We start from the raw sequence: 13,659 nt of genomic DNA, 5'->3' as shown, positions 1-13,659 counted from the left end.
TAGTACAACCCTTCAAATCCAATATTACTTAAAATGCACACACCCACACACAGCCCCACACACACACACACACACACACACACACACACACACATATATATATTATATATATATATATATATATATATATATATATATATATATATATCATCCAACACGAGCTGTCATTTCGAATTGCCTTCTATCGGTTTCTATTCTTTGAGACCCAAATCGTATCATATTTCCCTGCTGTGTGGGAAGCTGCCAATAAACACTTTTGAACATACAGCGTGGATGTTCCATGACGCTTGACGCAAAGACAGAGTTTTGTTTATACACGAAGGTCAGTTGCAGTTGAGGAAAGCTATGTCATAAGAAAAGTAGGGGTGTTTAAGAGCTTTTAAGTGATTCATCAGCACAAGTAAAGGGGATCTATCAGGTTTCTGGACCGAGCGCAATTGCCAAAAGGTTTTAAGTACTCATTTTGATGTGAACCGCACTATTAAAACTGGCACATTGTCATCTGCTGGTAAAAATCAGTTGCGATAACAGTATAAACGAAAGTTGAATCGATGAGATGTTATCAATTTAGCCAAATGAATGAATCCCAGATAGCAAAGGAAAAGAAGAACTGTTCATGTGCGATTCACCGCCAGATTCACCTATTCCTACTGGCATGCACTCTGGGGCTGAGATCAAATCACGAAATTAAGAAGAACTAAACCTCATTAGACTTACCTATAACAGCTTGGTGCTTTCATCAAACATGAAATCCAAAGGAGTTCACAAGATATTAACAGAATAAAAAGAAATACGGGGGAAAAATTCAAAACGAAAATATGACGCCAGGAAATCATGGAAACAGGTGGAAGTCGTATGATCAATGGGAACAAGCCTCGCTGAAATAGAGCCAAACTCACATGACTACAGAAGAGCGGCATTCAGATCTCGCGTTACAAGACTCCATTTAGGCTGTGAGGGAGAAGAAATCAATGTTGTTTCCTTCGAATCCTATGGGCGAGTTTCGGGTTGCGGGCTGTTGTTTTTAAGCTTTCAATCTCACGCTGTGAGAACTCGCTTGATTGCCAAAAAACGACACTCGTCTCATGATTAGTATTATTGATACCATGAGACTTGGGGGGGGGGGGGAGACGAAAACGAAATGTAATAATAACATTAAAAGTAGCAAAACATATGACTGCAATGCGTATACAATTCCATTGAAAGAGCCTATGTTTATGGTGAAAATGGTTTCATTACAACATGAGTCTAGAAAGACTAGGATATTTCTAGTCAATTCAATTCAGTTCAATTCAATTCAATTCAGTTCACTTCAATTCAATTCAATTCAATTCAATTCAATTCAATTCAATTCAATTCATTTCAATTCAATTCAATTCAAATCAAATCAAATCAATTCAATTCAATTCAATTCAATTCAATTCAATTCAATTCAATTCAATTCAAATTTCATTTCATTTTTGGACAAAACATACTTTTCACTTTCTTTTGTAACAGGTATAGACAAGGCAGTGTGGAATGAACAGAGTATACAACAATAGTGCAACCTTATTGTAATCATGCAATGTAATGAATACTGAAGTGATCAAAATGAAGTAAACAATTTGCAATATGCAAAAATGGAGGGACACACTGAAATGACAATGCTTGTAGAATGTGGGCTCAACTGGGGGAAAAATCAATAGAAAAAATTGGTTGAGACAAAGAAAAAAAAAAAAGGTTACAAAAATACCAGGTTTGGAAGCCCACTAAAAGAGGCTTCCAAACCTCTTTTTTCTTCTTCTTTGTCTCAACCCATCTTGTTGTTTTTGTAACATATTTTGTCCTAGTGGTCATTTCCTTGGCATATAGTGTACTCTGGTAAAAATGACTGGAATCAGTAGGCTTGTTAAGGGCGAAAAAAGGGGTGATCGCTGCATCTTATAGTACAAATGTTCTATTTGGCACACATGTTCCTCGGTACAATTGGAATTTTTTCAGCTAAAGGGACAATTTGTATCTATGCAAATAAGCCTTAATTTGCATAATGTATGCAAAAATACATATAAAAATTATTAAAGATATATGTGCATCCAGCAGAAATACCTAATTTGGTAGAAGTATTCTTTAGAGTATGTGAAAAAATTTCTGCAAAAATTGATTTCATACCTATGTAAATAAACATAAACTTTGCATAATTATGTGAGTTATGCAAATTGATTTATGAATAATGAAACCCCCCTTAAATCTCATCCTAGATAGATATAACCTGTTAGAAACACTCTATGAAACAAAATGAGGAAATAATTTGAATAATTGAACCATCATTACCAGCCACTTTACATAATTACTAAAGAAAGTAAAGTAAAAACATTATTTTTAAAGTTTTTCTTAAAGTCTAAGAACTGCGTTTTATGATGAAAACTACCAAAGTAGTATGCATAGATTCTATCCTTTAGTCAAAAGGATATGGTTTAATATCAAAACACTATTTCTCTACTATGCAAATACCACCTAATTAGCATATTGTGCACATTGATACCCGAATGTACTAGAAGTCAATGGTGAAGGTCGACTTAAGCATAAGAAATTGTATCAGTTTACGTGATAACTCAAGACTGGATTAAGCAAATATCACCAAACCTGGTCCAAGGATGACGTATGATGGGGCTATTAATTAAGCATTTTTTAAAGTAAAATTGTCAAGAGGTCAAAGGTAAAAAAGTTCAAGGTCAATGCTAAAATTTCATTATTTCCCCCATATCTTTGCAATGTCTGAAGGTGTTTTCTTTAAACTTAGTGACTGCATACAATACACTACCAAAATAAGATTATCCAGAGAGTTTCAGGTCAAAAGGTCAAAGGTCAAAGGTCAGGTGAAAATGTTAAAATTTCACTTTTTTTTTTCTCTCTGCATCTCGCAAATGGTTCAAGGTGTCTTCATGGAACTTGGTATTGGCAGGGATTTACTAGGGAATTTAGGAGTCATTTGTCAAAGGTCAGGGGTCAAAGATCAAGGTCAATTGGGCCCTCAAAATTTCCCTATTTCCCTAATATTTTTGCATTGCTTGTAGGATTTTTCTCGAAACTTAAATATACATGTATTACCTAATGGATATTCTATGGGAAATTTGCTGCCTTTTTCTTCCATATCTTGAATGTGAATCAAGGTATCATGAAACTTAGTACATATTTGTGCATGTTCTACCTGACAGTGATACCCTTGTTGATTATCGAAAAAAATGTTAAGCCCTCCCCTCTCAATTTTTTTTTCCTCTTGATAAGTAGGATAGGACATGGAATTCAGTGACATGGTATAGTTATCACCGTCATTACATTTAATGTATGGGTCGCATGAAAGTTAATTTTGATGCACACACCACATGTACAGTTTAACCTCTGACATTCTTACCTTTTACATTTTTACCTGTGTATTTTTTTTTTTTAATTTTAACTTCTGACATCTTTACACGAAACCAGTTAACATACATGTAATTATTCTTTTTGGGGGAAAAGCTTCAAAATCATGTAGGTTATGATCATCTATACAGGTATTAGCTGATATGTGGTGGAATATAACATTCTTTGGACTGCCAGGGAGTTACATTATCACAAGGGAAAACAATCACAACCAAGGAGAATATGACATTTACGATCCTCGTAAACAGTAGCATGTGACGATCTGTAGACAAATCACATCCTAGTAATTGTAAAGGCCATCTGATATACTCTTTTATAACTATGAACATATTATATTTGCTTTAATTTATGGTTGAAATTGACTGATTTTAAGTCAGAGATTAAGATTATTTGACTTAAAGTATAACATCTCCTATATTGTTCACGTGACAATTTTTGCATATTATTGCCTCATCAAAATGTTATTGTGTATAAATTTCCTAGCATATAGTTTCCATGCCATAGCAGTTCATAGTATTCTGAGGGAACGTTTTTTTTTTTCTTTTTTTTTCAGAAACGGACTTTGTTTCTAACTCGAACTTGTAAGTTCTTAATGTGCGCAGATACCCTTGCATCCACATAATTTGCACAAGTTTATAATCAGTTTGATGTATTTAATTTGCGAAGCCTCTTATTCGCTTGGTTGCCTACAAAATACAATGAAAATCAGAATTCACACTTTCACTATGGTAGTGTTTTTTGTAATGATTTTCTAACCATTCAGTTATGTACTGCTTGCAAGAGAAAAACAATCCTTTTGTAAGCAATATTGTTCCGATTTGCATCTGTTATATTTGCATAATCATATTTAAAGAGTGTCACTATCGGTTGCTATTTTTCCCACCCTGCAAAGCATTTTAAATACAATGAGGGAAAATTGACAGCAAAAATTATTTCAAAGATCAATATGTTTCGAAATTTCACATCTTGTATACTTATTTGCATAATTTTTGCATAAAATGCATAAGTTACTTAAATAATATTGAAACAATTTAAGCAACTGAAAAGTGTTGTTGTGAGAATATTGTCTTATTCTATTAGCTTTTTGGCTATTAAGTTCAAAGAAATTTAAGACATTGTCACATAATGGTTTTTTGTTTGTTCTCATTATCTATGTGTAGGTATTGATATGCATATTATACAAATAACAGGTTGTTTGCATAGAGACAGTTTGTCTCTTTAGATGAATCATTTGCTTTTGACCCAAGGAACTTCCATGCCAGGTTCAAACTTTGTACTACAAGATCCAGTGCTTAATAGATTAGAAATTCTTTTAAAAATGCAGATATTTGCACAATAACTTGCGTAATTATGCAAATTTCATGTTTATTTACATAGGTATGAAATCAATTTTTGCAGGAATTGTTTCCACTTACTCTATAGAATACTTCTACCAAACTAGGTATTTCTGCTGGATGCACAAATATTTTAAAATAATTTTTATATGTATTTCTGCATAAGTTATGCAAAGTAAGGCTTATTTGCATATATACAGAGTGTCGATCTCTTTAGATGAAAAATTTTCAATTGCCCTAGGGAACATCTGTGCCAAGTAGGACATTTGTACTAAAAGATGCAGCGTTTACCCCCTTAGCAAGTCTACTATCCGGGGATCAGTCATCACCATAGTAACTTTATTAACTATTCCTAAAACAATGTCAACGTAATCATCTATACGTCACCACCACAGTAGGGGCACTATAGCATAGTGGATAAGACTCTTTACGTTCAATCCGAGGACCCGAGTCCGAATCCCGTCAAGTGTCTACGTCCTTGGACAAGATGTCTTTTAATAACCATCAAGACCCAGGTGTTTAAATGGGTATCTGGCAAAGCTATAGAGGGTAATAGTAAAGGCAAGGCCCTTGACAGTGGCAACACTGAAGAGGCTGCACTGGATAAGAAGAAGATAACAAAGAGATTCAAGGATGTCTTACATAAAGAGTACTGTGGAGTATATTATCTAGTCCCCATATGCAAGATGGGGACAAACCATATTTGCACGCATAAATTTAAAGGAAAACGAAATATTTCCCAAAACTGGGTTGAAAAGGAGGCAAATGTAATTTGCACGTATTACTATTGTATTTACTTTAATATTCCATGCACTATTTCACAAATCGTGGTTGAGTGTTCTAGGGATATCATGCGGTTAACGTCTATACTTCGAGCCCGTTTCAAAATGTTGTTTCTCATAAATACCCAAAGCTGGCATGTTCATGTAGTCTTACCGTCAGCCATTGTAGATACTGGGATTTGCAATAGACAGGAGAAGACAGGAGAAACAAGATGAAAGATAGAATACTTTTACAAGCCTAACCAATCGAGCATCTCCTCCGCAGCCCCCTCCCCCCCCCCCCCAAAAAAAAGGAGTAGAAATGAATGCCTACTGCAAAGTGTTGAGAATGATAATAATCGGTTGAGGTGACAACTAAAACTATGATGAAAACGAACACCCGATGGTTTCGCCTCGATGAATTCCTGTGGGCTTCATGCCTTGTCAACTTTATGGATTCTAATTAGAGAGAGGACAGAGGACGTGACTTTGTAATGAAAACAAACACAAACAAAGCGTGACTGTGTCATTAATTGCTGGCAAGTCTTTGGTTTCGTTGTTATATTCATTAACTCCTGGTTTCGTGATGATGACTCGGTGTTAAATTCGAGTCAACTGTAACATTAAAGAAATAGTATACATTGTATATGATATCTGGTTGCGGTGAGGATTCAGCCGTTAACTTTCTGCGAGATACTTAGAAACCACTCCATGAATTATTGTTAAAGAGCATGCAATTCTATGAAGAGGAGTTCAAAATTTATTTGATGAAAATCGGTTTTGAAATGACTGAGATATCCAAAAACAAAGTAAAACAAACAATTTAATCAAATAACCTTTGAATTCCTCTTAGAATTATATGCTCTTTCATATTTCATGAGAGGTTTCTAATTATTATAAAAAGAAAAAGTTGGAAACCTGAAGGCCCACTTCAAGCGAAACTGTACTAACCCTTGAAAGAGCATGGCGTGACATTTTGTTTCAACGTAGAGATTCATGTTGGATGGGCAATACAACATCCTTCTCGCAATGGGCGTGTTCACCCACAAACATAAGCACTTACGAGATATGAGGTCATTAAGATAAGAGTGTATAGCTGAGGCAAAAGAGTTGAAATGACAAACTTCCGCAAGCAGAATATCATTTGCCTTTGAAAATATTTATACAAACCAGATAAGGCAGTCAACAGACGACGCTAGTAGATTTCGAGACATTGGAGAATGTCTTCCATATTATTATGATCGAATACGTGATTCCTCCTGAGAACCTAGAACGTTCGAAAGGTTGCGACTTTGTTATTTGTGTGGGTTTGTTTTTTTGAACCAAAGAAAGTTTAAGTTACTCATAAAACAGAATCAAGCTCATATAAAAAAAAGACAAACTGAAAACAAGCTTTTAATCATTATACACCTTAACGAAGTCTATTTTCTGTTTACCAAAGATGAAAAAACAAACAAACAAACAACAACAACCGAAGTGGGAAAGCATGATTTCTTCCTGCAAACTGTACATTAAACTTAACTCCCAGGGCTTGTACATATATATATATATATATATATATATATATACATATATATATATATATATATATATATATATATATATATATATATATATATATATAAACATAATTATATTACATACACATACACACACGCATATATATATATGCATGTATACATAATTTATTTATTGAATTTCCTACAACAATGCAATAAGAGTGTAACATTAACATAATATCATACGTTGTTCTGCAAAATCAATATAACTCCTTATCGGCGCTAAGGAAAGAAAAATTCTGTGAATGGAAATACACTTGTATGACTTTTACAACTGAACAAACAAAGTTGTTGGAAATGGAGGGGACTTCTGAAAAAGTAGGGCCTGTATGTAATTTGCGGTCCTCTCTGTTGTAGTATTGGCCCAATGGGCACGAACTACATTTATTCAACGCGCATGTATACCAATTGTCATCACTGTGTGATTTGACTTGATTCGACACACTAGTTCCGGCGGTCAAAGAATAAAGACTTCAACTTTTGTGTTCCCACGTTATTATCACAAAATACGTGTACTGTGGTTTATTGTCCAGTGTCAAGTTATCATCAAACCACGTAGTACAACACTCTCAAGAGCAATAACAAGGCACATAAATGCATTTGATGATATTTTGTGCTCATGCACAATACACCATGTTTTTCATAATATGCTTCACATGAATGTCCAAAGTGTAATCTATAATATAAACTAGAAATGTCGCTATGGCGACTGTATGCCTCCGCCACAATGCATGATTCTCCTAATAGGTCTAGATAGTACATGTGGACAATGTGTGATTACATTTTCACAAAATTGGCAAAATATTAAAATGACAAGTTTGTCACAAACGTGTCGAATGTTCACCTTCCTTGACCTAGGTTTAATTGGATGAATAGGAGAGCGTATTTGGGATTTAAGGATTTTAACTTGACTTTGACCCATTCATACGTTTATGCACTGAGTAATTTTCAAGGTATGAAGAAAAAGTGCAATTTCTGTATTGAATATTAAATTGTTACCATTTTCATCTGGCCTTTGCCCTGTCAGGCAGAACATGCATAAATATGTGGTACGTTTCAAGATAACTTGAGCCACTTCCGAGATATGGAGGAAAAAAATTAGTTCAGCACTTTCACTTGATCTTTGACCAATTGACCTTTGAGGCAAAAACAAAAGAAAAAAAAAAACTTTCCAGAGAATCTCTATTAGGTTATACATGCATACACCAAGTGTATAAAAAATAATCCTGCTGGCATTGCATAAATATGAGGGAAATAGTAAAATTTTGAAGTGTTGCCCTTGACCGTTGACCCCTGACCTTTGACCCCATGAACCCTAAATTCTCTAGATAATCACTGCCAGTCAGTACATGTATATATACTATGTTCCATGAAGATACCTTGAACAATTTACAAGGTACAGAGAAAAAAGGTGAAGTTTTAGTATTTTTACTTGACCTTTTGACCTTTGACCTTTGATCTCATGACCCAAACTTTCACCAGACAATCTTAATTGGGTAATACATGTGTACATTAAGTTCTTCAGGCATTGCATAGATATGGTGGAAACAGTGAAATTTTATGTATTTGACCTTGACCTTTTGACCTTTGACCTTGAGCATGTGCACCCAAAAGTTGATAGGCACAACTTCACCCCCTAATACACATACATGCCAAGATTCATTAGGATACCTCAAAAGGTTTTGATAGTTACGCTGTCCACAAAATTCATTACGGACAGACGGAAGGACGGACGGAAGGACGGACGGACGGAAGACGGACGGACGGACGGACGGACGGACATCCGAAAACATAATGCCTCCGGCACCACTTCGTGGCGGAGGCATAAATAAGGAAATAATCCATATAATGAATGTTAAAAAACTCTTTCTATCTCTTTCTTTCTCCCTCTTTTCTATACACAAACAAGCATAAACATACATACGTGCACACACAATTATATGCATATATATATATATATAGAGAGAGAGAGAGAGAGAGAGACAGAAGAGGTCTAATGTATACACATATAGAAATATATAGAAGTATACTATCTAATCGTATATGATAGATATTGATACATCTATATGTCTAGGCTACATACTTATCTACATAAAAGTAAAGAAAATCAAAGCAGATTTCTTGATTTTTTTGTATTCTTCATCATAAGTTTATTTTCCATTGTATTCATATCGCTAACATTTCGGGGCTTTTTTTATTAGTTTTAGTGCGATGTTATTGTCATCAATTCAAATGGATATACCATTATATGACCATTCAATTGGTTTTCTGCTCTATTCGATGGCCATCCTGGTTTTCTCAATTCAGTACGTTGGCTTCGAACACTCTAATTAAAGAGACATCGTAAAAGACACGCAAAACAGTCTCAACTTTTATAGGAAATTCTTGTTTTGTCACCGCCAGGGAAAACGCCTGTCTCTCTACCTGCATTTATATTTAAGTGTATACGGGTATTGTAAATGTTACAACAGACGAATGGAGAGCGGTACTTTCCTATAGTTTTCTCACAAATATGCTATAAAACGTGTGGATAGTAAAATTGGTGGCAATAAAGAATTAAGATCACTGCATGGTTGCTGCAGCCTACAAACCTTAGTCTTTGAACCGAAATATTTCTAACTACACTGAATCCCTCTGAATCCCTCTACATAGCCCCCTTCTCATAATGATCTCGCATATGAATGTATGTGTACTGACTGAATTGATTTATTTGTGGAGCTCTTCAGGATTCCTCCTCGAATTGGATGGGAATCGTAATTAAGTAACGCTGGTTCGCTTAAGGCGCGAAATTGTCACCTTTGAAATACAAACATATAAACATTCATCCATTATGTCTGCTTGCATTCAATGTGCAGACGATGGATGGCGTGACTATTCCAAGTTTACTTCAAACCTATTTGCTAGAAATCGGTCCGTCCTGAATTGATGAAGAATAAACACACTTGTAGCGTTGCCATGTCAACGTAACTTATGGTTCAGCACGTATGAGTCAGGTGCCTACACCTCATCTTAAATGTTTCGGTGTTAGTCATTCATTTTTCGAATCGTTTTGACATGGAAATACAAGCAAATAGCTTGCATTGTCTTTTTGAAGGGAACCGAAAATATGCACACGTGGAAACTGTTGTGTAAGAGCCTTGGTAGGTAGAAATACTAACATTTCCAGTATTCAAGTTTGTTCCCAGTTTCAGTTTGTTTTATTTCTCCACTTGTATGCACGAAATCAGTGCAACAAAATCAAAAAATTTCACACGAAAACATAAACAAAGGTACTCATAACAAATATAATACAGTCACGTTAATAGTATACGTACATATATTTCAGGGTATATGTAAAAGTATAGAGGTGATGGTGCATCTGGACATTTTAAAGACTGCATTTTGATACATACGAAAGAAAATGTTTCAGGAAAAAAAAAATCACATGAAATCTGAACTGCCGTATGCAGTGTACTCGTATGCATTACTTCCCGTAAAATTTGCATTACTTTTGTGTACAAAGTATTTTGTGTAGTTTTGTAGCGTTCACATGAACAAGTAAAAGTTCTCTTCTGTTCTCCCTTTTAAAACGATGAATAATGTGGGCAATTCAAGAATATCTTAAAGAAGGATGAAGGTTACATTATCCAGTAAAATAGTGTGAACCAGCCTTTTTTTTTTCGATTATAGCCCACTCCCGTTATAACGAAGTCCTCGGGACAGGCAGGTTTCTTTTGTTATATTGATATTTCGTTACAGCCGGAAAAAAAAATGCAGATATATAGAAGATGATATGGTGACATGAGTTTTACTTCGTTGTAACGAAATTTCTTTGTAACCGCGTTCGTTATAATGGGAGTGCACTCTAGTAAGTAAGAGGTGCCATCCCTCCATTGTTTGACATCCAATAGCTCTTAGTCGGGATCACCATACCTGTCGCTGGTCTCGCTGGAAAACGTGACGTTACTAAAGTACACTGAGGCGATACACGCCATAAAGCTACATGCACAAAACACAGTGCGTGATTTCATCACCACAATAACTATCATCTTGTACCTTTTTATCTTTCTTTGCGTCTTGAATAGAGTAAGAGTAAATGTTTTGGCATGACATAAAAATTGCTATTCCTACAAATTTTAGATTCAATTTTTCTGGAACATTTCTAATGCCTCATCAAAGTTATGATCGGAAGTGTTTGTTTGTTTGTTTGTTTTTTAAGACGTAATAATGTCGCTGCGTGTAACATTATGTCACAGCCATCGCAGCGTATAACGTCACAACTTTTCTCACGCATATCACAGCATATTCCTCAAAATTACATAACCTCAGTTCAACGCAAAATCATGTAGGGCCTACAGCATTGATTTCTTGCAATTGTATCGCCGCAGAGATTTTCTTCTGAGCGCTCTGCAGGCTGCAGCTCTTGTTTGATCATCTTCAAATTTGGCATGAAGGTGCACTATGTTAAAAAAAAAAGACGCCTTTGTTTTTGGTGGTGGCACCCTAGCTTGTTCCGTCTTTACACACAAAAGGCTAAATTTTTCGGGGTGTGCTTGTGTGCGCGATACTGGCCATGTTTCTTGACCGATTTGTTTGGTTTGTTTGTTTGTTTCTAATTTGGTATGTAAATGTATCAGAGTCAAATTTAGACGTTATAACTATTGGCAATGCTGCCCCCATCGTTCCACCTTTGAAAGTGTCAGAGCTAACCCTGATCAGGTTGAAATTTGTAAAAATGCTTATTCATGCAATAACTAGATTATTGCGGAACGGATTTCATTCAGACTTGCTAAAGAGGTGTATGGGTGGTTATTTTACATGTAGGACACAACATATTGTGGCGACGGCGCTCTCAGTATTGCGACTTGGATGCCATTTGTCACATTTCTTGTATGGTGCTCAATCAGCCACATTTTCCCGAACCGGTCCCGAACAGGATGAGTTGGTAGACATATGTGCTCGAACGGGTCAAGCTGCCGAGTGCTCTAGTATACTGTTCAGAATCCATTCGTTAAATGAGTTTGTGAAATCTATGTACTTTCACCTGTCCGATTACTTCAGCTCTACGTATAACAAAAAAAAAAAGAATAATAATTGTTTATAAGTTACTACTGCGTTGATTGTGGAATCACACTTGTAACAGTCATGATTTCATTGCGACCTTTTATCGTACATTTTCCTGATTGACATGACCAGCGATCCAAGAGCAGAAATCGGCGAAAATTTCGCCGGAAGTGAACATTGGTGGCGGCGTAGATGAAAGGATTTAAGGTTGAGTTGCACCATAGCAGCATTGCCGACACGTCCCACGTAAGCTGCGAGACGCAACCAAACTTACAGAGTGCAAAACTGATGCTGGCAATGTGATAGGGCAAGTAACACACGAGAAAACAGCTCACGAGCAGAGCTAGCACCATGGCCGCTTTACGGTGTTTCGCGAACGAGCGCCTCTCCTGCTGGTCAGCATTATCGGTGGTGACATCACGGGATGGGCCTTCACCAGAAGACTCCTGAACGGTCCCGTCAAGGGTTCCACCAGTGCTCGCTCCTACTGCTGATTCCTGGACGATACGGGATCCGCTCCTCTCCTCCTGGTGGCGTCTTTGGCTAATCCTCGTTGAAATGGTTGTTGCATTTGGGGGGCTTTGCCCCACAACTCCCTTTGATCTCCGTTTAATGTTGACATAAACCGCCACGTTTAGGAATATAAGGATTGTAACGGGTACGACAAACTCCAATACAAGAACGATTAATGTCGCTGTGAGGTTAACAGAAAACTCGGGCTCGCATTCTTCGCTATAGTCAATGTCCGTCCTACCGGTCACAGCGGTCCACCCAAACATCAGACCGAAGTAAACGGAGAGACAAATGACCCAGCAGAGGGAAATGTGACATCCAAGGCGTCTCTTCGTCTGGTAGGTTTTGTACCTCATTCCCATGGTCATAAGGCAGTATCTATCCCAGCTGATAAGAAGCATCGACAGTATAGACATCATGCTCAGAATGTGGTCCATGCTCGACCAAAACTTGCAGAAGATCTCGCCAAACGCCCAGTAGCCCACCAACACCCAATGGATGTTGATCGACATGATGAGAGCACCGACGAGAAAGTCTGCAACGGCCAGGTTGACGATGAGGACATTCGCCATATTCTGTCTTATCCGTCTGTCACGGATGTAGGCCAGTACAACCATCAGGTTCCCGATGATGGTGACAGCGACTATGATGGACATTATGAGGGGAACAGTAGAGAGCCACGCCAGCGAATGGTTAATTTCGTCCTCGTAGTCGTACGAAGCACTGAAGTTGCCCATCTCGCTTTCGCCAGCCATGACAGAAGATACTTGCTCTTTCGTTTATCTATTCGTAGTTGCTATTTTCATTCGGAACCGGCCTAACATCTAGCAGTAAATTACTTCCAATATCTTCTGGTGTTGCTTTGCAGTGGTTTCAGTATTGAGTACAGTATTTGAATTGATAACATCTTCATGTGAAAATTACAGAAAAAATCATTACGTGTTGCCTTTTCCGACAGAATTGGTTATGCATTACAGGTGTGCTGTACTCTCGTCGAATGAAAGTCGTTGCAAGTCCTTTGTTAATAGATGTTATCGTATCCATTGACTC

General features: G+C 36.7%; 1 protein-coding gene across 1 annotated transcript; it reads right to left on the bottom strand.

Moving 5' to 3' along the window:
- Positions 1 to 12,140: 12,140 nt before the first annotated feature.
- LOC140228538 (histamine H3 receptor-like) lies at positions 12,141 to 13,364 on the bottom strand. Its single transcript, XM_072308770.1, has one exon. The coding sequence runs from the start codon at positions 13,362 to 13,364 to the stop codon at positions 12,141 to 12,143; it is 1,224 nt and encodes a 407-aa protein (XP_072164871.1).
- Between the last annotated feature and the right edge of the window lie 295 nt (positions 13,365 to 13,659).

Source organism: Diadema setosum, chromosome 5 (genome assembly GCF_964275005.1).
Source record: "Diadema setosum chromosome 5, eeDiaSeto1, whole genome shotgun sequence".
Lineage (NCBI taxonomy): Eukaryota > Metazoa > Echinodermata > Echinoidea > Diadematoida > Diadematidae > Diadema > Diadema setosum.
This window is presented reverse-complemented; position numbering and strand designations above follow the sequence as displayed.

What these genes read in the sequence shown, in the direction of transcription:
- LOC140228538 (XM_072308770.1), bottom strand. Translation starts at nt 13,364, where the DNA reads ATGGCTGGCGAAAGCGAGATGGGCAACTTCAGTGCTTCGTACGACTAC.